This window comes from Eublepharis macularius, chromosome 11, assembly GCF_028583425.1.
Source record: "Eublepharis macularius isolate TG4126 chromosome 11, MPM_Emac_v1.0, whole genome shotgun sequence".
Taxonomy (NCBI): Eukaryota; Metazoa; Chordata; class Lepidosauria; order Squamata; family Eublepharidae; genus Eublepharis; species Eublepharis macularius.
The window spans coordinates 29,442,732-29,469,994 of NC_072800.1; the positions used below are offsets into that span (position 1 = coordinate 29,442,732).

The 27,263-nt window shown below is 42.5% G+C and overlaps 1 protein-coding gene across 1 annotated transcript in view; it reads right to left on the bottom strand.

Annotated features, from left to right (window-relative positions):
* The window catches only part of STAC (SH3 and cysteine rich domain), an 87,716-nt gene that overhangs the window by 25,642 nt on the left and 34,811 nt on the right, over nt 1-27,263 (bottom strand). Inside the window, exon 2 of the mRNA XM_054991613.1 lies at nt 20,818-21,094. Coding sequence (XP_054847588.1) covers nt 20,818-21,094 — 277 coding nt within the window. The remainder of the gene's footprint in view (nt 1-20,817; nt 21,095-27,263) is intronic.

The window sequence follows — 27,263 nt, forward strand, 5'->3', positions numbered from 1 at the left end:
TAGCATAGTAATTGTATTCTAGAAATTCAGCAAAAATATGATCTCCCAACACTGCAGAGGACACAAGGCTGTACAATGGCCTGACATTTATTATTCCAGTGCAAAATATTGCTCACTTTTCAATCAATCTCTTTGCAAATTAGTACCTGCCCATCTATACTGAGTTAATTTTTACATCAATGTGATATTCCCAAATCATTTTAGACCAATCTGCTGAAGGAAGTAGATACATTTTCTTCCAACAGGAGACTCTACACATAATGAAATGTGGTAATTAAACCCAACATAATTTCTAAATCCTCCTCATTAATTAGATTTTTGAGAAAACTCAATAACAGGACCTTAGGGTACTGCGGAAGATTGTATCCCATCATGTTCATAATTAATTCCAATTTTCCTTCCAAATATTTCTTATTATTGTACACTGCCAGAATATACATAGAAAAGCTGCGCCAGCCCTTCACAGCAGCCAAGAGATTCCCAATAATGGGTTTTATCTAGAGAGCCTTACTGATAAGGTCTCAAACGCTGCTGGTATTTATGAAGATTTCTTCTTAAGGTTCTAGACCCAATCCACCCCCAGCCTCTGTCAATATGTCTACTCTTAAATCTCTATTCTGTTTTCTGCAGAAACTACAAACTTCTTTTCTAAAGTCAGAAGGGAGTTAGTATATCATGCCAATCATTTTTGTGTGTGTAGAATTACCTTCTGTCACCAATTGAAAGTTTTTGATGTTTTCCTGCAATGGTACTTACTGATATAAAAATAATTCCTAGAGGAGCCCTTTTCAAAGCTGTTTTACTCCGAGTCGCCTCACATGATGCATCAGCTTGCTTATTTTAACAAATGGCTGGTCACACAAGAGGCCACATAAATGAGCAGTGTAACACAAGAGGAAAGACCTCTGTCAGAGTGTCAGTTTGCTAGTCAGTTCTCAAGCCAAAGCTACACCATATTCTTATGTTATAATCTGTAGTTGTTTAGTTCTCTCCCTCCAGGCCCAGGTGTTGCCCAAGCCGCATATATCCATGGGAGTGAAGAATTCTTATCACTCCGTTCCGGCCGACCTTGATGTCCTCGCCTTCCCAGGCCTTCTAGACAGGACTAAGGGGGGAGGCTGGGAATGGGTGTTTGAAGTGTTGTTACTTTCACTTTGTGTGTCATTCTCAACAAAGCTTTTGTTCAGCCGAGACTTGCCTAGTCCTTGGAATATGGATAACTGTATCCTGAGCATTGTCTTTCAATAAACCTTTTGGAATCAAGAAACTTTCTGCTTCTTGCAGAAGGGGGGAGACGAACTCTAGATAACTGGGATTCCATAGTCTGACAACCTCAAAGAGACTGTAATTCCTTTGTCATTAGGGGGAAAAGCCCACGTCTTGTAATTTTTTTTTTTCTAAAGCAGGAGTGGTAATTCTGCTCAAGTCTCCTCCTTTCACACTATGGCTATTTCCAGTCAGGGAACGTTCCCTGTTGTCATCTCCTTGTGAATGCAGAGGCATTTGCAGCAGAAATGGAGCACCCAGACAAGGAGATTCTTCCTACCTTTTCACACCCTCCATTTCACCCCATAGCACCAGAGGATCTTTTGCACTTTTTTTAAAAAAAAAATAAGTAGCACTGTTATGACTAGGGATCCCAGGTTCCCTGGTGGGGGCAGGGGATCTCCCACTCTCACTCTCTGCCCCCCACCCCCGGCCGGCAGGGGAACTCCTCCTGGGCGCACTCTGGGGGTGGTGTGACGATGTTACTTCCGGGAGTGACATCATTGTGCCACCCCAAATCAGCCCACTGTGAAACTTGAGTGTGTTCCCAGGCTGTGGGCAATGACATCACTTCCCAGAAGTGATGTCATCGCGCCACCTTGGGAGCTTGTGCACTTTGTGCATGCACGAGGCCAAATACCAAGGTGAGTGCAAATTTCCCTCACCCCCTGGAGGGTAAGGGGACCTGGTAACCTAGTTATGACACTATTGTGACATGGTGGTAGAAAATGTGGTCAGTTCACAGCTGGATGATGTTTTATGTTTTGTTTCAGCATTATTTTTTATTTTTCTTCAGCTTTGTATTGGATTCCTGCTTGTTTTCAAATTTCTGTTATCTTTACTGTATTGCAGTTTATTGAATGTCCCAGCCAATATTTGTATTGACTTATATACTACATAATCCACCTTGAGTCTCAGTGATAAAGGAGGATTGCAAATAATGGAAATAAATAAACAAACTACACAGGGCCTTTAAGGCAAGAGACAAACAGAGGTGGTTTGCCTCTGCCTAGCAACCCTGGTCTTCTTGGTGGCCTCCCACACAAGTACTAACCAGGGTTGAGCCTGCTCAGTTTCTGACATCTGACAAGGTTGTATAAGCCTGGGCCATCCAGGTCAGTGACATTCCTAATACTTTTAAAAAAGAACAGGCAAAAAGCACTCCATAGTTCTGTAAAAATCAGCCACAAACACTAAGTCCTCATGGGTGTGCCCCCCAGTAACGCCCCCATCCCTGCCTTTAGCCCCGGAGGACTTGGCAATCTTATTATGTGCACTTATGCACTTCCTGAGCCTGCAGTATCAACAATCACATATTTGCAGCTACACACACATATGGTTTCTCTGTTTGAAAGCCAGAATTATCCTTTTCATTTCGGGACAACAGTTCTGCAGGCATAGAAGCAGTAAGTCACAGTAACCTCAGTAGAATGAAATACAAAATGTGTGGATCCATTATAATGCTGTTACTGAATGTCATTTGTTACCTATGGGTATGTGAGCAACTGTTTTAGAGAGAATACTGTCATCACAGATGCACACTGAGCTCTAAAGGGAACGTTTGTAAATTCAAATGGAATTTCCTTTAAGCAATGAAATATTTTCTAACTGTGCAGTCTGAGGTGTTAGCCGTGTAGTCTGGGAATGGTTTTTACTATGTGTCTACCTAATTTGCTCAAATGGGGGACAAATTATTTTTGATGAATGTTATAATTTTCATTTCATTGTCGTTTCTTCTTGCCTAACCGAAAAAAGTACTTTCACATTCATCATTTTAGTATGATTACGTTCTATTTTCTGATCTTTAGTATTCCAAGCATAGCTTGTGCTAAAAACAATGGCTAAGAGAGGTCTGAAGATGACCATATGGGAGAGCTCAGATACATAGCCTGATTTTCTAAGGTACTGAAGAATAAGAGGTTTCGTTTAGGTATTTAAGAATGCTGTAGATTTTTTCATTTGATCAAGATAGAATAGAATCCTGACCAAATGCTTTCCTTCACCCTGGAGGATTATAAGAATGGAAGTGGTACAGATCATTAACCTGTGAGTGAAAATGATCCAAGTCTAATGATTACTATATGGTCACCTGATTGGGAGTAAATTGCCTTGAACACAGCAGGATTTACTTTGGAGTAAATATACATAGGATCATGTTAAGACTGCATTCAAACATGCCAAGCTTGAGCAGCCTCAACACAGGGGTGGAAAAAGGCATGTTTGCTGTGGAAGTAGCTGTCAGGGGCTAGGACAGCCCAAGCAGAATTGTCCAAGTCCGGTCTGAGGTCAGAGCACAAGCCAAGAGTGAGCACAAAGTCCAAAGTCCAGAATCCAAAAGCCAAGTCAGGAGGTCCATAGGTCAGTTACTAGTCAGAGCAAGGGTGATCCAGAAGCAAGGTCAAGGTATGGTCCAGGGGTCACACAGCAAGGCAAGGTTCAGCAGCGTGGTCGCAGTCAGAGCAGGATTCTGACGTGTTGCTTCCACGCCTCCTGGTCTTCTGTGGCTGGGTTTTATAGACAGGCTGGGTTTGCAGCCAGCTGCTTGGGAGCTATCCTGTGCTCACTCCTCATCACTCTCAACAAACAGCTGGTGTCTGGACAGGAGGTGTGCACTTTTCCGCCTCTCCTGCAGCTCCACCCACTACTTTTGTCTGCAGCGCTCTCTGGGAGAGGCTGGAGGTTTGGGCATCCTTGGCTGTGCTTCGCCAGTGGTGTTGGAGCTGGAGGGCATTGGTGCCTCTGACTCAGCAGCTGACTGAGGACTTTGGGCAACTGGTGGCTGGGCTTTACTGGTGGTGTTGGAGCTGGCTCAGCTGCTGGCTGTGGACTCTGATTAGCCAGCAGCTGTTCTTCCTGACCACCGGCTTCTGCTGAGTCAGGGCTGGCTACACGAGGCTCCTGTCCTTCTGAGGAGTCCTCACTTTCAGTGAGTCCAGACTGGCCCATGACAGTAGCAAGAAAAGGAGTGGAAGCAGGCAGGGACTCCCCCCTCCCCCTAATGGCAGCATTCCCATGCAGTTTGGCGGCTCTCCCTGCCCCATATCTTTTCATCTTGTGCTTCCCCTTAGCTGTGGTTAAGTTGAAATGTGCACAAATGTAGCTTATTGTCAGGCTCCTCCCTCCTCAATTGGAGCAGGATGAAGTGATCTCAGTAGGAAACCAACCCTGGTTACTTGTGATGTACAAAAGCAAGCACATGGGCTAACCAGAATTAGTTCTCACTAAGCCAACCAAGATTCTTAGCTTGAAAGGTGGGCGCAGGGAGAAGAGAGACAAATGAATCTGGCAACAAGACAGATTTGTGCACATTTTAATTTAATCATGTTGCTATCGGTATGCCACCCAAACGAAATTATGGCACAGGCAAGATCATAATGGGAAATGAACATCCCCATGAGGGGTTAAAGTAAAAAAAATAAAAAGACTGAAACCACAGTTGCAGCGCAGGATGGTTCAGACATGGATATTCATTACTCAACGATAGTACTGTAGGCATGAAGCATTCTGCTATAAAAGCAAACTGCTGATAAACCAGGAAGCTACATCTGCCACAGTTTATTCACATACGCTTGATATAATTTGACAAATGAGCATCCATATGAACCATCCTGTTGTGCAACCAAGACTTCAAGTAACTTTACAGCATTTTGCAGCACTGCGAGTCATGCTACTTTCAGGCATAAACAGTTGCTTCTTTTCTTCATAGGGAGAAAAGAGGAGCCAAAGACAAACTGAAATAAGGTAAGTATCCTGTTGTGGACACTCTTGTCTGTGTTTTGGTCCAGATATTCTTTGAACATAGTTACTTGCTACACACACTGATCTCTCATATTTTGTCCATTTTCATGATATTACAAAAAGACCATTTGTATCTCTTTCCACCAGCTTTTCGATAGAATCTATTCGCCAATTTCTGCTGATCCCTCCCCCCGCCCCACCTCCGTGTTGTTATCACTCAAAAGAAGCATTTATGGACACTGCAGTGGAAGGGAAGAGGTAGGAAAGGTTGATTCTACTGCTGGAAAATTTAATCTGAATACAACCTAATGACAGGAACAACGGTGGCACTGGGCCACTTGCTACATCCCTGTGACATCAAGTCCTTTCAAGCAGTTCTGTTGGTGGTGGTGGTGAAGGGTAGGTGAAGGGAACACAAGTCATTCTTCCTCTTCTTGTCTTCAATGGACCTGCAGATTTGTAACACTTGAAAAATAAACTCAAGGTACACACCTATACCTGTATGATCAAAGGGTTATTTACAGACTTAGAGCTGTATGTGTACACATGCATATGCGGCCATCCAACACAGGCTAGCAGCGGGTGGGATCCAACCAGCTTTTTTGATGGTGAAAAAGAGATTGCCGTTGGCCACTAAAATAGCATTATGGGACCTGCACCTAGAAAAGACATGTGGCTGTAATAGAGAGGGTTGTAATGCACAGGGATTTAGGTGAGATGATGTAGATCAGTGGGAGAGTTTTTGTATCTGCTGTGCTTTTGGGAAGAGTCAATAAGTAAGACCCGTAAACTTACAGGCGGCTTAAAAACACCCGGCAGAAGGGAGGCAGCGTATTTGGAGGTGTTCCTAAAATTGGTTGAGAGGTGGCTGCTAACAAAATGACTCATTAATAAGCGTGACAACTTGTTTTGTTTCTGGAGAGGATTCGGTTCATGCTGACTGCTCCTGGCAAGATCTTCTGCATGACGTCAGTGGAGAAGCAACATTTTAGCCGGCAAACCTTTGTGTATTTCCAGACTTGGTTTTCAGGTCCTTTGTAACACAATCTTGAGAGCTTCTGGAATGAAGACTACTGTCAGAATCTTCAAACATAGTATTTAGCGTATCCAATTCTCACTTGATGCGAAGCAGCATTTTATTTAAACTTATACATAGCCTCTCATGCAAAGAAAAACTTCGGTGGGGAAATGGCCATTAATTTAGTAGGAACTAGGTTATGATGGTTGGGCTTTGCAGAACATTTCTCACTTGGCTGAAGTCAGGGCCTGACTATAAATGTTTTCAAATAAGATTAATGTCTTCTTTGGCCTCTGTATGTTGGTGTACTTGTACTGTTGCACTTTTGTGTGTCAACATCCATTCTGGAGAAATGTTGTAATTTGACCTTTGGATCATATAAACACATGAGACTACACAGAGTCAGATTATTGGCCCCTCTTTCTCAGGGCAGTTTAGACTGAGCGGCAGCTGCTCTCCAGTCTCAGCAGAGAACAGCCTTTCCCAACACTTGCTACTGTGATTCTTTTACTAGAGATGTCAGGGGCTGAAACCCGGACTTTCTGCTCCAGCACTGAGTTGTGATCCCTTCCCTTGCTACTTGGCTCTACTTTAACAATCCAGAAGGAATAATAGCTTAGAACAACATTTTCAAAATACCACCAAAATACTGCCTACCAGGGCTTTTTTTCAGCAGGAACACGGTGGAACAGAGTTCCGGAACCTCTTGAAAATGGTCACATGGCTGGTGGCCCCACCCCCTGATCTCCAGACAGAGGGGGGTTTAGATTGCCCTCTGCGCCGCTCTAGCGGCGCAGAGGGCAATCTAAACTCCCCTCTTTCTGGAGATCAGGGGGCAGGGCCACCAGCCATGTGACCATTTTCTCCAAGGGCAACCCACTGAGTTCCACCACCTCTTTTCCCAGAAAAAAAGCCCTGCTGCCTACAGATTCGAAAATAACATTCACGGTTGCATGTTTATCTGTCTCTCAGTCTGAAGATTTTACTCAGTTCTGCCATCATGATACACACTCATGTTTCCCTGCAATTCCCAGGTCATTAAGAATCAAGGTAAAACTTAGTACTGCCCAAAGCAACACATTCACCAGAGAGTAATTTCTATTGAAGACAATAAAACCTGAAGCATCTTTAAAGGTGTATGGCATACACTCATGAAAGCAGTGGTACAAAGGATTTGATTGCAACCAAAACCGCGCCTTATTTACTGGAATGTTACGTTATGAGTTTTTGGCTGATGGTGCATACACCAGTGTATGCACTGTTAGGATATTAGTTACACGTTAAAGCCAGTCATTTCCTCAAGTTCTCATTCTCCCCCACTTGCTTCATAAAGATGCCATTCATCACTGATACTGTTGACACAGAATCTCTCTACACAAGACCTCTTACATGAGGGCACTCAAGTGCAGGGAGATGCAATGTTAGCCAAGAAGCCTAGTTCAGTTTCACCTCTCTACACAGAGCCTGCAGACATTGTTCCTGAGAGGGTTTTTTAATTTCATCTTCACCTCCCGGAAGGCTCTGTCAAATCAACAAACACTCTCAGGAGAGATCTCTGCCAACTCTGTGTGAAGTGAAATTGACAGAGCCTTTGCCTCTGTCTTTTGAACTAGGCTTCTCAGCTAACATTGCTTCTCCCTACACTTGAGCATCCTTGTGTAAGAGGGTCTCGTGCAGACAGATTCATAGTCACAAGGCCACTTGGCAGGTGTTATCTTGCTTTTGAGTGGCACAGGTGTGAACTTCAGGAGTCACTCCTGTGTCATCTTATGCTTGAAAGCATAATGTGCGAACTGTGACATAAATCTAATAGATATCTTGGTTCTTTAGAAGTGATCCTTTGCCTTGGATATAGACTTTCAAAAAGGGAAGAAGCCAGAGCCATATTTTTCACACGTCTAGTCGAATTTTAAAAAGACAGTAAGCTATGCAAATAAACAGATAATTAATTTACAATTTACAATACGTCTTTACAAACTCAGATGGTGAATACCAGCAAGACTACCCTTCCTACACTTTTCCACAACAACGTCCTGCTACCTTGTGAATTATTATTTAATTCATGAGAGGAGATGTGCTCCCCCTCGGATGTGCTGGAACAGCAGAGTTTTTGAACTCTCTTTTTAGGAAGGCTGGCTCGGATCCCCTTCCATCCAGCAAGGCTACCCCACCCTATGCTGCATCCACACGTGGTTAGATACTGTGTTAGTGTAGTGCTACAGCAGCCATTCACAACTGCGTTGTCTTGTCTGCACCGGATAATCCAATCACGAATAATGTCTGCAGTTTCTGCAATGGCGCAACATCCAACAGTGTGTGGGTGCAACCCTAAACTGTCATGTACAAAAGGGTTATTATTTCAAATGGATCTTCAGAAAGTCAATGTGGTGTTGTGGTTATGATGTCAAGCCAGGATCTGGGAGTCCCAGCTTTAAAATTCACTCTGCCATACAGGCTCTGTGGGTGTCCCTGAGCCAGTCACTAGGGTGGATCCTACCCTATCCTCCTACCCCACTGCACAGTTTTAATCCTTCCTCTAACCCATTGGGTGAAAAGCCACTTAAATTTGAAAATGACTCCTTAGGCTGGAGGAAGGCTTTCTGCAGGATGGATGGATCCACCACACATGCACTCAGCTAGGGTGGCCAACTACCGTTTTGGAAATTCCTGGAGATTTGGGCGTGGTGGATGGGGGAAACAAGGGAATATGGGGATGTGATGCCATAGTGTTTGCTCTTCCAAACTACCATTTTCCTCAGCATTACTGTAATCTGGAGATCGGTTGTAATTGCGGGAGAGCTACAAGCTTCTACTCTCAGCCTATCTTCTCTCACATTGTTGTTGTGAAGATACAAGGGAGAACAAAGGCATCTGCTGCTTTGGGTCCCCACTGGGGAGAAAGTGAATATAAATATCTAAACAAACATTGCAGTTCTATTGGAATTGCACGGAATTTCTCTTCGAGATAGCCTCTTCTTGTTATCAGTAGGGGAGGGATTCAGGCACCAAGCTTCTTCTTTCTAGAAGACTGGAAAGATGTTCCCTCCCTCACACAGCCAGGCCTTTTTCAGCAGCCTCTAAATAAAGACAGGCTATTTGCAGCCTGCTATCTAGCTCTGTCGGTGGAATTGCCTCTAAACCTAACTTAAAGCTCAGCTGCAAAGGGCCAGCGACATGAGTCAAACAGGCAATGCCCTTACCAGCTAGAAGCAGAAAGTTGTATCAATTCAACAGTCTGCAAACAAAAGACAGTGTTGTTAGACCTAGAGGCAAAATTACACAGCAGGGAAGTAATTCAGATGGATCTGAGTACAGAGTTACTGCTCTGGCTTCTCAAGAGAGAGATAGAAAAGTACTGGGTTTCTTTTTTAGTCCCGCTAAGAGCTAGGTATTAATTTAGGGTGACAATGATCATTGAGTGTTAATGTACCTTAACTATTATATACGACACATGCACAAATACATCTAATGGAGAATGGCCATTCGGTACCTATTAGCAAGAGAGTCACACTGGTTTTCGTTGTTCAAAGATCCAGCAACAGTTTAGTGCTGTTTCTCAGAGGCAAAGCAGAGAGCCAATGGGGACAGATGTATACAGCTTCAGTCCTCACCAGTGTTCTGATTAAAATCAAATATGACATTTAGTATGACAATTCAGGAATGTTTTGAATGAGTTTTAATAGGATGCTGCTAGTATAGGGGTCTAGGAGTATAAAACAAGATGCTTTCAATTCAGATCTCACTACTACCAGAAAATCACTTGGGCCTGATTTAAACAGCAGGCAGGTGACAGAAGAACTTACCCCACTGATACTGTATGCACCCACCACCTTGTTTAAATGGGGTCATCAGCAACTGTGTGTAATGTAATCATATCACAGGCACAGGCATTTGATGAGCTGGTATGCTAATGTTGCATGTCTTGCAAGACTAAAGTGGCCCTGGTTTAAAGGAGATGCTGTAAGCATGCAAAGTTACACAGATAAATTCTTAAAATCAGTTCTAGCTGACCTTTGGCAAGACACTAAATTCAATCAGCTTCGTTCTTCATCTTCCATCTGGAAACGATAATAACTTTGGCCTGTCTCAAAATGCTGCGGTGAGGTCTTAAGTGATTTTCTGAAATCAGCACTGTTACTTTTTAAAAAATAGTATGATCCTAAGCAGAGTTATACCCTTCAAAATTCATTGACATGAGTGTACTTAGAAGGGTGTAGCTCTCCTGAGGATGGCACAGTTAGAATGCTTATATTTTAAAAAATGGTATTATTTTAATGTAGTCTTATGTTACATGTAATTTGGTAAGCATTTTAATGTTTTATCACTGTTTGAAATTTGCTTAATCTATGTATTGCTTAATCTATTTCACTACATTGATTGGTAATTTGGTATCCACAAAAGTATGGCACATGATAAATTGCTATCGAACCTAACTTTTCCAATCATAAACTTTGTGCAAACTCTTGAACAAGTGATTACTGAGCAGTGCTTGCAGTTATTTTCCACCAGATGACAGTTCTTCAGAAACAATTCATAATAAATGATGATGAACACTAATACACTTGCTGTAGGACGTTGCATGTCTGTGTGCAGTGTTTACAAGATTCTTAACAAAAGTGATCCAAGAGCCAGAATTTCAAGTGCAGTTTCATGTCATCTACTGTGGACGCAGCAGACAAAGGTGAATAATTTGGAATTTCCAATAGTGAAAATAGCAAGATTTAGACAATGGGTTTCAGACAAATTAGTTTTGGCAGGAGTCACAATGCTGTATTTTGTTAATCCAGTGAGGAAAGAAGATAGAATTAAGAAAGTGGCTGTAAAAAGTTTTAAAAATTGAGTTACACAACAGGTAAACTTACAAGGACTAAAATATATATCACATATTTAAGGAACTTTATAATAAAGAATAGCCCAAAGTAGCAAAAGCAGAAAAAAGATGCAAAATTGCCATATTGGCAAAAGATATGAGCGATAACAAAGTTCTTTCAGTGAAATCAGTCAGTCCCAGAAGTACAACGTAACCCGTAAGCGCCACACTGCACACCTAAGTGCTGTTGTGTTTCTTGGTGCCCATTTGCTTCTGCTCCAGAGTAAAGGGCCAGCTTTAGCTTTCCTCCAACAAAATGGAACACAAAGTACTTCAGAAAACACCCCAAAGGCACTACACCTTTTGGCATGCAGAAACTGTCCTGTCAGAAATAGCTACTCCCCTCATTGGAAGACACTTGGCACCTCCCAACATTTTGAAATTGCCCTCCCCTCATGGCAGCTATTTTGTGCTGGCACCCCTCTCCCCTTTCTCAAAATTTGAAAAATGACCACTAACTCAACAAGGTTGGGAAGCCCTGATCCTCTTGAGGAGAAACTGCAAGAAATTTTTCAAGTCAGATGGAAGAAACAATCTAAACATTCTGTAACAGTGTCACGTTCATTTACTGTAGCAAAAGCAACAGTCCAGTTGTGCCTTAAAGATTAACAAAACTTTTGTGGCCCAGGCAGAATCCACCTATGCCATGACTCAAAGATGCTAAGTGGGTACTCCTGTGCTCAAGGGTTGACCCACATTAGCAAACTTAAAACAATGAAACAAAAGAATGGTTTAGGGAAATTGCATATGCAAATATCCTACTTTTATAAGTGATATAGTATGCATTATACAGTAAGCATAATGCTGTCCAAAATAGGGCTGCCAGTCCCCCGGTGGGGGTGAGGGAACCCCCGCTCCCAGCCTCTGTTCCCTGCTACTATTTACCTTGCTGGTGGGGGGAAAAGTGAAGAAAGGAACCTCCGGGGCAAGCAGGCACAATGATGTCACTTCCTGAAGTGACACTTTGCACGCACACAGGAAGAACACTAGAAGTGTCAGCCACCCCCTCCCTTGCTTAAGGACCTGGCAACCCTAATACCAAAAGATGTGCTGAGGAAAGAACATTTTTGCATCTACAGTATCTTGCATACTGAATGCAAGAAAATATGAGGGGAAAAATGGTATCTGAAACAGAAGCGCTTTCAGATAGATCAAGATGGGCAGCCATATTAGTTGCCTGTAGCAGTAGAAAAGAGCAAGGGTCCAGTAGCACCTATAAGACTAACAAAATTTGTGGTAAGATAGGAACTTTCATGAGTCAGAAAACCTGAAGAAGCTGTGACTCACAAAAGCTACTACTCTAGCATGAATTTTGTTACTCTTATAGGTGTTACTGCATTCTTGCTCTTTTCTACAGAAGCACTTTAGCTGAGGGAACAGGGAAGACATCTAGACCCTACCAAAAATGGCTAGCTAGAAAGAGCCCTTATGATCCTCCAAGTAAAATGCAGTCATGTATTGCAGTTTGCCAGCGGGTGGCCTCTCTCAGTTTTGCAGTCTTGGGTTTACTGAACTCCTTTGTAGGGCTAGCATACATGAATCCATTTAATTTGATGAGTGGCAAATTACGCAGATCCAGTAGTGCAGGTGAGGAGAAGCATGCGGTGACTTCCAGTTCCAAATCCAAACAATGAAAAGAACTTCCCACAGTATACATTACCAGAGAAAGATCAAACATTCCCTCAGTCATCAACCACAATACTGTCAAATTCAAGAACTAACATATTAGGAGCAGAGCAGCCATAAAAGAACAGATAACATTTCAGAGCAGGACATTTTGATCCCCGTTATCTTTTGTTCCCATCCAGAGTGCTTCCTATTTATTCGGATGGATTGTTTTTAAAAGAATCCCCGGTGGAAGCACTCACATATGTGAAGGGAGACATGCTAAAAACAGCTTAAAATTAGAACTTGTGTTCCAGGGACATATCCTTCTTTGGAAGCAAAGTAAAAAAATAAAAAAGTATGGGTAGTGAACTTTCTTCTCTGGAGAGTACTCTAAAAAAATAAAACCACCTCTTCCTCAACTTTTGCTACTAGTTTCCCACAAATACAATGTTATCCTTTTGCTTGCATGGCTGAGAACATTTGTTTCAGCAATAGCTCAGATTTAAACTCGCTCTCAATAATAGCCCTATATTTGACACCGTAATGATATTTTTCAGTTACTGAAGAATGTTGGGGGGCATATAGTGTGTGTATTGCACAGGAACACCAAAAATGTGCAGAATATGGTTTAGGAAGCACAAATGAAGTTTCCCAAGAATCTCAGCTTTCATTTAAAAAGAGAAAAAAGAAAAGCAAGTGTCTAGTCCCTATGACTGAGAAGAAATTTTTGGAAGCAGGCAATGCCAATCATTGGGGGGCCAGGACTCCACTGCCCTGCATATATTACTTCACCCCTAACCACAACTAGCAAGACAATGAAAATAAAGAATAAAATATAATACTGTTAAGTTATGCACATATACTCACTGTACAGCATTTTTATGACTTCAGTGAGTTGTTCTCCTTTGCCCTAGAATTTGGATTGCCTAGGCCCTAGGCATAGAACGTAATTACTTGCACGAAGTCTTGAATGGGAACAAGCTCTTATGTAAAGTGTACTCCGTGGAAGTGCGCTTCAACGGTGTAGCCAGTGACCTCAGTATAGGACAAAATTGCTTTGAGTTTAAACCCATTTAATCGGGGTTCCAATCTAAATTGTTTAGGTCAATAAATTTCAAAATAAAAAAAAGATCTTGGGTCTGGTTTAAGCAGTGAAAAATACCCTTCATCAAGAATATCTTAAAATAATACATTGATATTCAGAATAATTTAGATTTTTTTCTTCCTCTCTCTCTATATTTTAAAAATTCTTTGAATTTACTGAAATGCATTAAACATGAATACTTCTGCCCAGGGAGAGAAGTCTTTCCAACCTAGAAGTCTCTTGCTTTAAAGCAGAGCTATTGAAGTTGCCTGTTATCAAAGAACCCTGTCCACACACATCTTGGAACTCTTGTGGGACTCAAAGCATTTTGGGATATATTTTAGGGTGTCTTCAACTTTCACTGAGGCTAGCAAGGGCTCCTGGGCAAAGTAATTGCTCTAAGTAAACTGGGAGCACATCCCAGAACGGGCAGTGACACTGTAGTCCTCGCATATGTAGCAGGAGATGATGATCCATCATTTTAAACAAAGGTCAAGCTATCCTACATCTTGCTACCCTCAAGCTCAGTCAAGAAACAGACAGGATCAGCCCCTTTCATTGATGTTGAAGAAAGGATAACCAGGATGCAATACTTGGAGGTGGAAAGTAAAGGGCTAGTGCCTCTACTCAATGACAAGAATCCTGCAGAATGAGGCTGTGTCTCCCCTCCTCCCCATTCATCAATGTGCTGGGCATTTGGTGGTGCTAACTGCTTGGAGGAATAAAAATTCCTGTCCCTTTAACAGAGGCTTAATAGGATGTTATCTAGCAGGTGATTTTATTTACCTCCATGCCGTTTCCATGCATTAATACTCTATTAAAAGGACTGGCCTGAAGGCAACCCTATTGATAGTTGGCCATAACAGCAGGAGGAACGCTTGTTTTGGACAGCTGGTCCCCCATTACTAATTTTGACCAATAATTTTTTAGGGGTTCCTTTTAAAATACGGCCCCTTGTCACATAATATCAGTTCAGTTCATACATTTAGCAGGCTGATCTTCATGTGGTGAAGGAATGGGCTTGCTCCCTCTTTGCCATCCCACAGATAACTAATAACATGTGCAATGAAATATGCACACATGCTGCATTGCCTGGACACCCAATTCACGCAATTCCCACTTATCAAAAATAAGGGGGAGGGGGAACGAAAATTCAAATTAGTTACTTAGCTCGCTTTGAAATATATATTCACAAGTCTTCTCCTATTTCTTAGCTGTGAATAATGTTCTGGAGGATAATTTTAATTGCATATAGCTCTAATTGCATACAGCCAACATTCAGTATCATTTGGCAGTGGTCGTATTTCTACAGGGAAGCCAAATCCTTAGTGCCTTTGGCACTGTTTTACATCAACTCACACCACAGGTGCGTGTATACAAAGACATAGTTTGGCTGCTAGGACACAAGGGATCATAATTAATGTTGGACGCAAAGTGGGAAATTCTGTTTCCATTAAAATATGAGAGCAGTGTTCAACATCTGTTCCTTGTGCTATCCAGCCACAGCATCCAGCACAAGTGTGCTGAAGATAGGACAAAGGATTATGAATGAACAACAGGAGTTTTGCCCTTGAGATAACATTTCTGAAATTGTGGGACATGTTGCTATCCCTAGGAATGTGGGGTGTGTGTGTAAAAATCAGACAGGAAAAGGATTCTGAGGATAAGCAAGGATTCCTACCGTACGTGGAGGAGATCAGCGTGTCTGTAAATAGCAAATTTCTGAGCTCCTTTAGTATCTGGCAAACCCCCTGAATCAGGGAAATATATGAAGCTGGATCCAGCCAACGTTTTCACCCCATCTTGCCTAATTCTCCCCCATACTGTAGTCCACCTCCAATGCAGCTTTTGTACATGCAAGTCCCTTGATTCTCAGCAGAGGCTCTTTTCATGGCTGGAGAGGAATCACCTTCTTTTTGCATCAACAAAAAAAACTAGATAGATCTAATCCATCAGGAAGAGCAGATTCAGATATGAAGTGGGCTGTGGGATGTACAACATGATGCAGAGAATGACCCTTGGAATGCACTGATATGTTCCAAATAGCCACTGGGATACACAGACATTTCCAAGTTTTATTGGAAAGCAAAGGTAGCTTAGGGTGGAATCTTCAAGGATTGCATACATGTGGCCAAACAGAAATGTATTCTGTCCTTCAAGCCTAAGAATAAAGTCAGTAAACATGCCTCTTTCTAGGCAACTTCTGGAGCCAATGTGAGGAGGTGCATTGCATTGCAATAGCCATTCAGATATTCTTTATATGACTATTGTCTTTCCTACGAAAGGAACCAGTGTATTTCAATGGCCATGGTTTCTTTTTGTGCTTCTTTAAGACTGAGCACAACCAGGGAATCCTCACATGAGGGGATGAATACATCCACATGGCCACACCCATACAGACCCATTAACCAACCCCGATCTGGAAAGAAAGCAGCTCAGAATGAATGGCTGTGGCCAATAATGGGGATGTTCAAGTTTCTATGGTTGATTTTATGCTTAGTTTACACTATATTCTTTATTTTTTCTTTTGTAAAATGTCTTGCACAGATTTTGTACTAAAAAGTGGCACAAAAATGATCCACAAAATAAGTAATGATGTCTCTTCCTATGTGTATGAGGCTTATTTCTCTTCTTATTGGATCAGTGCCCCCCATATTACCATCTCAGTAGCAAGATTTCTTTGGATTGTTATGAGAATTAAGGACTACAAGATTTAAGCTCTGGAGAGATGACTGATTTTGGATTGTATTTTACATTTTGTGAATTCAAATATACTGATTTTGTTTGACTTTATTTTATTCTAATAGAGATACTGACTGACCGACTGATATTGCTTTAGAACTTGAGGTAAGAAGATGTTTTCTGAATAGACTTGCCAGGCTCCCCTGCCCCCAGACTCTGCCCCCACTACCTCACCAGTGCTCCCACATGTCTCAGGACACCCCTGCATTGTGCTGGGAATGATCTCGTTCCTGGCATGACGCACAAGCGCCAAGGGCCAATCGAGTCACAAGGTGAGTGCCCATGACCCAGACTGTGTTAATGTGATTGCAATCTCTGTACGCTCACCTATGAAAACAAATGATGTGAGGAGAGAGAAGGAAGAGCAAGTTCAAACACACATTCACCCAAGGATCTTTGCATGCAATATAGGAGCCAATGTGGTGTAGTGGTTGAAGGCTTGGACTAGGATCCCCACTTTGTGGTGGAAGCTCCCTGGGTGACCTTGGGCCAGTCACACACCCTCAGCCTCCTCATTGTCCCCAGGCTCTGTCCCCAAATCTCCAGGAATTTCCCCACCAGAGTTGGCAAAACTATACATAAATAATAACAGCAATATATGAAAAACTTTAAGAGCTATCACTTGCTTCCCAGTGTATTTTGAGAAATGAGTACTTTTACTGTTAAAAAAATTGCAATAGATTACATTGCTTTTAGCAAAACAAAATGAATTAGTACCCTCACGGACAACTTGCATTGAAAAAATGTCCATTTAATGAACCATTATAAATGCCTGTGACTTTTGTTTTGTTTGTTTCACTCTCATTCCCTCAGTCTAACTTATGTTCAACATGCATTGAAGGACCTCTGTGTGTTCACCTGCGAAAACAGGCGATACAAAGACAGAGTGGGTGCGGAAAGGGAAAAGGTAGTGCAATTTTAAAATTGAGTCTGAGCTCAAAAGACGGATAAACTTCGTTTGTATTTATGTGCATTAATTTTGGTTGATCTTTGTAAGGACCCATACTTTTGACATAGATGAGACATTAATTACAGCATGCAAAGAATGTGCGGGAAAAAACTAGGATTTTTTCCATTTGAGTCATTACAGGAAATGCACGGCAAGAATAGGATGACTTTTTAAAAATAGACAAATGTTTTTTAAGCGCAAAGAGCTTGCATCATATTTTCTCTTGCAAAAAATAGCATTCATATGTGCATGCACATATACACATGACTGAAGACACAGAACAGGGCAGAGGAAAATGATGGGGAGGGGAGGGAAGCTGGAGCTTATTAAAGCATCCGCCTCTTGAGTGGATGGGGTGTTTGTTTTGCTCCATGTTTGGCTTTTAAATACTGTAATCTTAGAGAACCTTGCTTCTTGCCTACCCTGCCACTCCTAAAATAATATGTTATCTTAAGGATGAGTGGAAAAAATATGACTAAATATCAGAATAAATACTGGATAGGGATGGATGGATGTGATCTCTAGCACTGTTTTATTCCCACTGACATTCCTTGCAAGTTCTATATTGGTAGCTCACAAATAAATCACATAAAACAGAACTACTTTGATCTGAGGGGTAAAAAACAGACAACAGTAGTTATAGAAAGCTACTGGGCCTAAGGAGGCCACCCCGCAGGTCAAGAGTTCTGGGAAAGAGGGGACATAGTCAGGACCTGGCAAAGCACAGGAAAAAGGAACATTTGTCTCTTCCGGGGAACTTTTTGACAAAGCAATTTGTAAATTTTAAATCTTCCCCTTTTCCATGCAACAGTCACCTCCAGGTTGGGCTACTGTAACTCGCTCTACACTGGGCTTCCCTTGAGTCTGACCCAGAAATTGCAACAGATCCAGAATGCTGCTGTGCGTGTCCTAACTAGGACTCCATATTGGGCACACATTACTCCCATCTTGCAGCAGCAACATTGGCTCCCTGTGGAATTCTGTATCGGATTCAAGGTGTTGGTTTTGACCTATAAAGTCCTGAATGGACTGGGACCAGCATACCTGTGGGACCGCCTCCTGCCATATGAGCCCCAGAGAGCACTAAGATCTGTGGATAAACATCTACTGGTGGTCTCCGGCCCCAGGGAGGCTTGACTGACCTCGACCAGAGCCACAGCCTTTTCAGTTCTGGCTCCCACCTGGTGGAACTCTCTGTCTGCTGGCACACGGGCCTGCCAAGACCTTCTATCTTTTTGGCGGGCCTGTAAGACGGAGATGTTCTTCAGGTTATATGGTTACGGCCATTTCTTTCTATGCTATCTGTTGAGCCTCCTCTCCAGTCTCCTATTGATTGATTGATGATTTGATGTATTGGAATATTGTCCCCCCTTTCCCCTCCCTCCCCTCTATGTAGGTGGGGGGACGGGACGGGACTGTTGGTTGGTGAAGATTGTCATCTTGGGAACTGAAATATATATTTTTATGACTGTATGTTTTTAGCTGGATTTTAACTTGTATCATATTTTGATGTAACTTGCCCTGAGCCCACTTGGTGGGGAGGGCAGGATAAAAATTGAATAAAATAATAGTAATTATAATCTGGCCAAGTGGTCATAAATGTCGTGGGGGGCTCTGGAGTCTGAACAGCATTCTGCAGGAAAAAAAAATAACTGCAGGCATTTTTACTGTACTTGCCTCTTACTATGTTAACAAAATCCCCAATTTTTTAAGTAATTCCTGAATTTTCCTAGAAAGATTCCAAGTAAATCTTTAGTTTGATTTGAAACAAAGAGTACATTTGTACTACTGTTCATGCAATATATCAAGGACTGCAACCACATAACAAAGGATTCGTTTGAACTCGGTAGAAGAAACAAGGAGTTGGCGGCTATCTCCAGGATTCAGTTGCCCGGAGAATTGAGTGGCATAGGCCCAGAATGTGGCAGTATTCAGAGGACTGAAAAAAAATATGCCTCCATAGCTGGTCTTTTACCTAGACCCTAAGATTCTAGTTCAAAGTTGATTGCTCCCTCCAATTTGGATGTCGTAACAAGCTGCGGTTTGTTCTACATGAGGAAGTCTTCAATTTCTGTACCATGCACGAGGGGAGGAAGAGGGAGTGTGTGAGCTCTGTTGTTTGCTTTCTGGCCAAATAGACCAGAGTTATCTCACTGCAGCTGCTGGCTACTTTTCTTTTTTTTTAAAGGAAGAAGCACTTGTGTAGAAATAGGGACGTTTTTAATCATTTGGAATGTCAAGCCCTTGAGGAACAGATCCTGGATCTAAAGTGTTTTGTTGGCTGCTGGACATGCAACATGGCTTCCTCAGGTTTCTTTCCTTTCATCAGACCTTTTGATTTACAGGCTATTCCTGTAGATTCCCCAAGTTGGAAATGGCTAGTTGGGAGACTGTGGTCATTCCCTAAGTGTTATCTCTTGCTGCGTCATATCCAGCCTTGGCTACTCTGAGGAAATTATTCCTTCTGCCTTTTTAATTACTGTAAAATATGTTGACTGGATGCTCAAAACCAATAGCTCAATTCTAGGAAGTTTCAGGTAGGTAGCTGTGTGGGTCTGTAGTAGAAGAGCAAGATTTGGGTCCAGTAGCACTTTAGAGACCAACTAGATAATCTAGGATATGAACTTTTGAGTCAAAACTCCCTTCATCAGAACTTTGACTCTCAAAAGCTCATACTCTGGAAATCTAGTTGGTGTCTAAGGTGCTACTGGACCCAAATCTTGCTCAGTTCTAGGAACTCTCATTGGCTGAGTGGCACCACGGATGTACAGAACTACAGAAAGATACAGAATGCAGTTAAAGTTAGTTCTGGTAAAGAAAACTGAACAGTATCCTGGAAGTTTGGTGATTTCTGTAATGCTGCTCATCTTTTATTTCTATCTTCAGTTCTGAAACATTTTTTAGGCCCCTTCTCAACCCTGCTCATCTGGCCCCCGACGTGAAGTGATTCATCAATAAGCAAGTTTCTTGATGTCTGTAAAGTCCCTTCCAGTCAAGGAATAGAACTGATTATAACTTGGGTCAGGACCTTTTGAGTTGTGGCCCTATAGAATGAATTACGTGTGGGTTAGGCATAGGCAGTACAAACATTTCACTTGCTTAAAATGTGCAGTCAATAAGGATCTTGCGGCATTGTTTTAAGGATATGAGAAGACTGAAGCCTCTATAGAGCATATGTGGCTTTCCACATGCTCTTTGAAAGGGACTGTCCAGTGTCCACTATGTGAGATGTATGAGGGAGAACACACAAATCCATGTGTTTAGGGAGCCATTTTTTAAAATCACCACAACAGGAATCCTTTGGTGGCTAAGATCTGAAAACCATTGAAATAGAATATAAAATTGGCTTCATATACAAAATTCCTGCCCCCTTTGATTGGGAAAATTTTATTTATGAGTCTATTATGTGCAATTTGTTAAAGAATAATATAAAAGGTAATTCTGAGTTCCTTTGGATTTAGAATTTTCATGCATTGTCACAAACCTGAGAAAAGCCCATTTGGTATTTTTGCATGATCACAAACAAATAAAATAAGCCTTACCGACAATCATGTGGTTGCAGATGTCACAGAAAGTGGGCTTTTTGAAGATGTGTTCCAGGAAAACATGAGTCTTGTTGCTTTCCTGTTGGTTGTGGATCTTGGTTGGAGTGGATGACTGACTTTCTGAGGAAGGGAGGTAGCCGGTTCTGGGGCTGATTTCCGATAGCAAGTCTACCTGCAACTTCATGTCGCTGTTTGTCCGCTGGAAAAAGTTGTCGGCACTTTTACTCCGCAAACTTTTGGTCTTGAAAGACAGCGACCGTTTCAGTTTCTGGAGCTGCAATACAACAACACAGCTGTTGGTGGTAGAGAAGATAGTCTATTCTCAGATTCTCACTTCTATGCAGCTCCTGATGACATTAATTGAATAAAAATGAATGTCTTAACAAATTGATGGAATTTTTGCGCAGTCTGGACTAATTCAACACTTATTCGAAACACTGCAGTGCCCTATGTAAAAAACATAAAGGCTCTTTCTACCATATGTGGTGGACTTGTGATAAGGCGAAACAATTTTGGTCAAAGATGTACATAGAAATGCTGAAAATTATGAAGAGTAACTTGCCAAAAAATCCTGAAATGTTTTTGTTAGGACTTAATATGGAAAATGTAAATGTAGTGGATAGAACATTATTATGGTATATGATTGTAGAAGCTAGACTACTATACACGCAATATTGGAAGCAAGAGGAGATACCAGAAGTTGAAGAATGGATACAAAAACTGTTATATATGGTGGGAATGGATAAGTTGACCAGAAAACTGAGGGAACAAAGTTCGAATGAATTTTTAAGGGATTGGGAAAAACTTAAAGAATATATGGAAAATAAATGGGATGTAAAAGGTCAATTGTGGTCTTTAGATAACTATTGATGTGTGTAGGATAAGGGGGCAAGTAATATGTATGAACGTTACCTTTGAAAATAAGGAGAAATAATAGAATAGAAGGAATATTTCAAGATTAAAAGGGTTTTAGTGCTGTTGGGAGTCAAGGGAGAGGGAGGGAGGGAGGCTGGGGAATGTATACATTAATTGATAATTGTAAAATAATTGTTATAGAAAGAAAAAAATGAAGTTGATTTTATATGTAATGATTATGTTGACCTACCCAATAAAATTCTTTTTTTAAAAAAACAAACACTGCAGTGCCCTGTGTCAGAGGCTGCAATAGGTAGCCAGCACAGACACTATTTAATCTGCTGAGTCTTTCCCTCAAGAAAATGTACCTGTAAGTGATTTGTCACAAAATGGCAGCACAGGTTAGGGAAAAGGCCTTTGGGGGCCAGAGAAGACCTGTAGGCATAGGATGCATTCTTCAGACCCCTTAGCACTAAACATGGCACTACAGAGGGCATAGGAATGGTTATCTTAAAGTCAGGCCATGCTGCACAATGACAGTAAAACATAACTGGCCATTAGGTTTCTACATGGCTAACTAACTTGTCTTGCTATAGAAAGCTGCATTATCTGTTGTAAGAGAACCCACTGCTTATGGGGAACCAACTAGAGTTGCTGGTAGGATCAGGGCTGCTGTGGAAGGGAAGAAACTAGGCACACAAAATTCAAGGGTCCCTGGTCATTTGGGGGGGGGGGGACAGGGCAAGTTGGCTTTGGAGGAGAGTAATGGCATACCTGTTTTCTACTAGAGATGGGCATGAACAGCAAGACGAACTTAAACAAGCCATGAACAGCCCAATCAGCTGTTCACGAACAAGCTGTTTGTGAGGCCCCATTCTAAATGAACAGGTGGTCGTTGCAAGCCTCGTTCGTTGCTGTTCGTCAAGCCAGACGATCTGGTACCTGCAATCAATTCCCTTGGCAACCGGTGGCAGGGATTGTCTGAACTCTGTCTGAACTCCTGCTGTTGCCCTGGAAACCCCAATCTAAGCCCAATTTAGCTTCATAGGCAGGTCTTCCTTTCAAGTGTGGAGCTCCAAATTTGTTACAAGGAAGCAAAGAGCAAGGGGGAGGGGGGATTCCAGCTCTGGTTTTGCAGACAGTGAGGGAGAGACAGTTGCTGTGTTAGCATTTTGAGAGAGACACAGGGAGAGTGCATTGGAACTTGAAGTTTCTTTGTGTGTGGTTGCTGCTGTCAATGCTGCTGTCAGGCACTGGGCTGCTGTCAGGCACTGGGCCAAGCTATTATTTATTACTAGTACCTTTCCTGCCGCCTGCTCAGGTAAGGTTTCTGGGAGTGGTGCGGTAGGGATCTACCCCTTCAAGTTCAGGGCTGCTGCCAGGCTCTGGGCCAAGCTATTATTTATTATTGGTGCCTTTCCTGCTGTCTGCTCAGGTAGGGTTTCTGGGAGTGGTGTGGTAGGGATCTTGATGGCTGGAGGAGAGCCTGCTGGCCCCCATGAACAACAAACAATGAACATGTTCGTGAACAGGTCATGTTTGTCAATGTTCATTGTTCATGGATGGCAACAAACAACGAACACCATGTTCGTGTTTTTTTTCTGTTCGTGCCCATGTCTATTCTCAACTAGCGTCTTGTTTGTTTTCTTCGGAATATGGGGAAGGGCAGATAGAGTCATTGTCTGAAGGCCTACTGTGGCTCTCATCAATCCCTGATAGGATGAGAGTGTTAACATGATTTTGTGAACTCAGCAGCTTGAACAAGTTTTGATGAGATGCCTGTGGAATGTTGTGAGTGGAGGTGTGTGTAAAAACTAACCTGAACCTCCTCTCACATCAACTTAACAGAAATGCTGAGTGCTTTTGGTTTACCTCTCACACAGAATTACTCTGAGCTACGGTGAGGCCTTATTTTCTTGGCTGGTTTGACGTACCATGAAATGTTCCAAGAGTCCTTTGAAAACAACCAAGCAGCTAATGCTCACACTGGGCTAGAAAATATTTAAAAATAATACAATGGCCGCTGGAACTGCTCAGTCTCTTAAACACGATGGAGGGAGGGCACATGCTTCTGTGAGAAAGCGGAGTGGTAACTGACAACATGAAACTGAAAGTTGTGACCGTTGCTTTCTTTTCTGTCACTTTTTCTTCTCATGTTTACTTTTTCATGTGTAACTAGGCAATGCTGCTGGCATTGAGAACACGTACTTGGGATGCTTTCAGCTATTACAGACAGAAGCTCAATGGGTTTTTCTAGTCAGGTAGCCCATCCATCTAAATTTGGTAGGGGTGTGAAACCCCAGGGTTGGGGGTGGGGGAATACCTCACCTCCCAGGTCCTGTTGCCCATCTCAGCTTGGAGCAGTGGTGGGAGACTTTTTTTAAAAAGCAGCCTCGCGTGCTTATTGGAAGTTCTTACCGGAAGTAACAAAGGATAGCTCAAGGAATCCCTGGAATTTCTGGAGATTTCTAGAGCTACCTTTCTGGTAAGCACAGGAGGCCACATTTTTTTTTTAAAAAAAATTATCCTGTGATTCTACTCCCTCAACCCTTCCTCTGGTTTCCAGGCACTGTCTGGCAATCCTATATGTATGGAATATTACCAGATGAGGGGGGGCACGGAGTTATTGCCAAGGACAACAGAGGCCTTTACAGCTTTGGACAATGTCTCCATTTGCTATGTAAATGTACAGTGGTTACTGTAGGGGTTTCATGACATTCTGCTAGAGTTTTTGTTGTCTTCAGGGGAATAAATCTAAGATTTTTGTCTTTTCAGTTCTTACGTTAAAGAGGTGATTGGCAAGGTCTGATAGACTAATGACCAGGGCTTTTTTTCAGCTGGAACGCGGTGGAACGGATTTCCGGAACCTCTTGCAAATGGTCACATGACTGGTGGCCCCACCCCCTGATCTCCAGACAGAGGGGAGTTTTGATTGCCCTCCGTGCGGCAATCTAAACTCCCCTCTGTCTGGAGATCAGGGGGTGGGGCCACCAGCCATGTGACCGTTTTCTCCAAGGGCAACCCACTGAGTTCCACCACCTCTTTTCCCAGAAAAAAAGCCCTGCTAATGACACTGCAACAGGCTGCTTGTTGGCTTCCAGTCAGCCTGGTAGAAAGCCTCACTTTACACCTTAAGCCTTTTCTCATTACACTTGGGCCACTTTTGCAAGAGACAGTTAAATTGGTTCTTATTCTACCCCACCCCCACACAGAGACATCATCACATAATGCATGTTGGGCAGCAACATCAATGCAATTTTTTTTTAAAGCCCCACTTAAAGGAATAAGAGCTACACAGGACAAGCCCAAGGATAGTAGGCACTAGAAGATGGATGGAATAATTTCTGAGAACATAAAGGTAGAACACACTGGGAATTTCTTAAGGCAAGGCCCAAAGAATGAATAGGAACCACAGACTCAAGGAGCTCCCATTCACAGGAAAACCTTCTACCAGATCCCATGTAATTGGGCTACCCTTATACTACCACTTCACTGAGCAAAACTTTATTTCCCACCTCTCCTTTCGGCACAAGTTTGAAGTAAGGTCACCAGGTTCCTCGGGGGACAAACTGGGTGAGGGGATTTGCATGGGGAGGGGCACTTACCTTGTACGGGCACAAAGCACACATGCTCTCAAGTGCCCCGCATCATGCCAAGAATGATGTCACTCCAGGCACAATGTGGAAGTAATGGGTTGCGCCAGGGGCTGATTGAGTAAAAATTGGCCCCAAGCACTTAATTGGGGGCTGATTTTTACTTAATCGGCCTCTAATACAACCCATTACTTCTGCATAATGTGTCATTCCTGCCACGAAGAAGGGCATACGGGGTGTTCCAGAGTGTGCTTCACCCCACCCACACGTTCCCACATTTTGTATTTTTCTTTCCTGGCAATCAAGATTCTAAACCATATCCTGGTTTACAACCTGTTTGCAGTAATGAAAAAAAATCCCTCTAGTTTGCTGAAATGTCCAAATTTGGACAGCAAAACGAATCATGATTTCTAAGCAATGAAGTTTAATGTCAGTGCAGTATGTGAGGTAGGGTTCCCAATTTGCAGGTGAGGCCTGGAGTTCTTCCAGAACTACAAAAGCTCTCCAGATTACTGTGATCAGCTTCAGAGGTATCCCACCCCAGAGCTCCCTTCCCTCCCTCCTCAAACTCTGCCCTCCACAGGATCTGCCCCTAAATATCTAGGAATTTCCCAGCTCAGAATTGGAAACCCCTAATATAAGGAGAGAAGGAATGGAATGCAGAAGGAGCCCAGGAGTGTACTAAACTTGTCCTCATCAAGAATAAACCAGAGTTTGTTTATGATGTCTGAATATAACCCTGGAAAGGGAACCTGCATATTATGGGGTGGATCCAGACTGAATTTTCCATTGGTAGAATGGAAATTTTCTGCCTCCCTTTTCCCAAACGGATTTCCATGCAATGCTGCTCTTGGAGATGAGAGACCCTAAGAAACAACATGAAAGGTTCTGCAGGTGGAATGGGGAATCAATGGAAATTGCCATTTTAGACTGGACCCCACTTTATGCTTCTTGATGACAAAAACAGAATCAGCAGGTGTTCGCAGGCACAGGATCTCCAGGCACTTTAGTTTGAAAGCAAAATGGGTGTAACTGTATCACATTTTGCTTGCCCCTTCACACACACCATCACCAAAAAGGAGCTCTTAATGTCACCTGTGATAGTCCGTGGAATTGGAAGAAACTGGAGATGAGATGGTTAAATGACCAGCTAGGAACAAAATAGCTGCTGATTTCCTGATATATTGGGGCTGAAACTTAATCTTGAGATCGTTAGGTGGAGATAAATACAGGACAACATAATAAACTATCTCCTCCATCTTGTCCCTCCAACATTTGGCTTGTCTGCTTAGTGAGATTTGCAGTCAGGAGCCTTCGTACCCCCATTGGGAGCCCTAAGCTCTGTGACTAATCACCTGCCTGCTACTGAAATTGTTCCTGCAGAAATCAAGACTCATTATCTCCTCCCCCAACCAACCCCCCCCCCCCAGAACTGCAGTGGCACAAGGTGACTGTAATGACATTCATTATTGATTTGCCATCCATTCCTGCCCTGCCACATGAGGTTAATTAAACGGTAAACATTATTATTCTTCTGCCATGGAAAAAGACTAAGCAGTGCAACAAAGTGCTTGTTTTTCTAAATAACAACCCTCTTGCTGGTTCAGCTGTATGCCCAGGGAAGCTAATTTAATACTATAAACTTAGTTTCAAACATAACATGATTTGCTAATGAAGTATTCTACAGAAGTAATTTGCCTGGTTGCACAGAAAGGACACGGGATATTTCTACAAAACCACCATTTGTTCTCATTTTGATGCGCAAGCTGGAACTGGCACACTTATCACCTGATGTATCTCCCTTATTTCATTATTGGAGAAGGGGCATATGGTTTTACCGAAATACTAGACCTAACCTTAAGAGTGACTAGCACCAAATTCTCCAAAATTACAACTGAGATCAGTTCTCCTGGAGGAAATGCAGGCTTTAGAGAGTCGTGTGTGGCAGCATATCTTCACCAAGCTCCCTTCTCATACTCTGCCCTCTCCAGTATG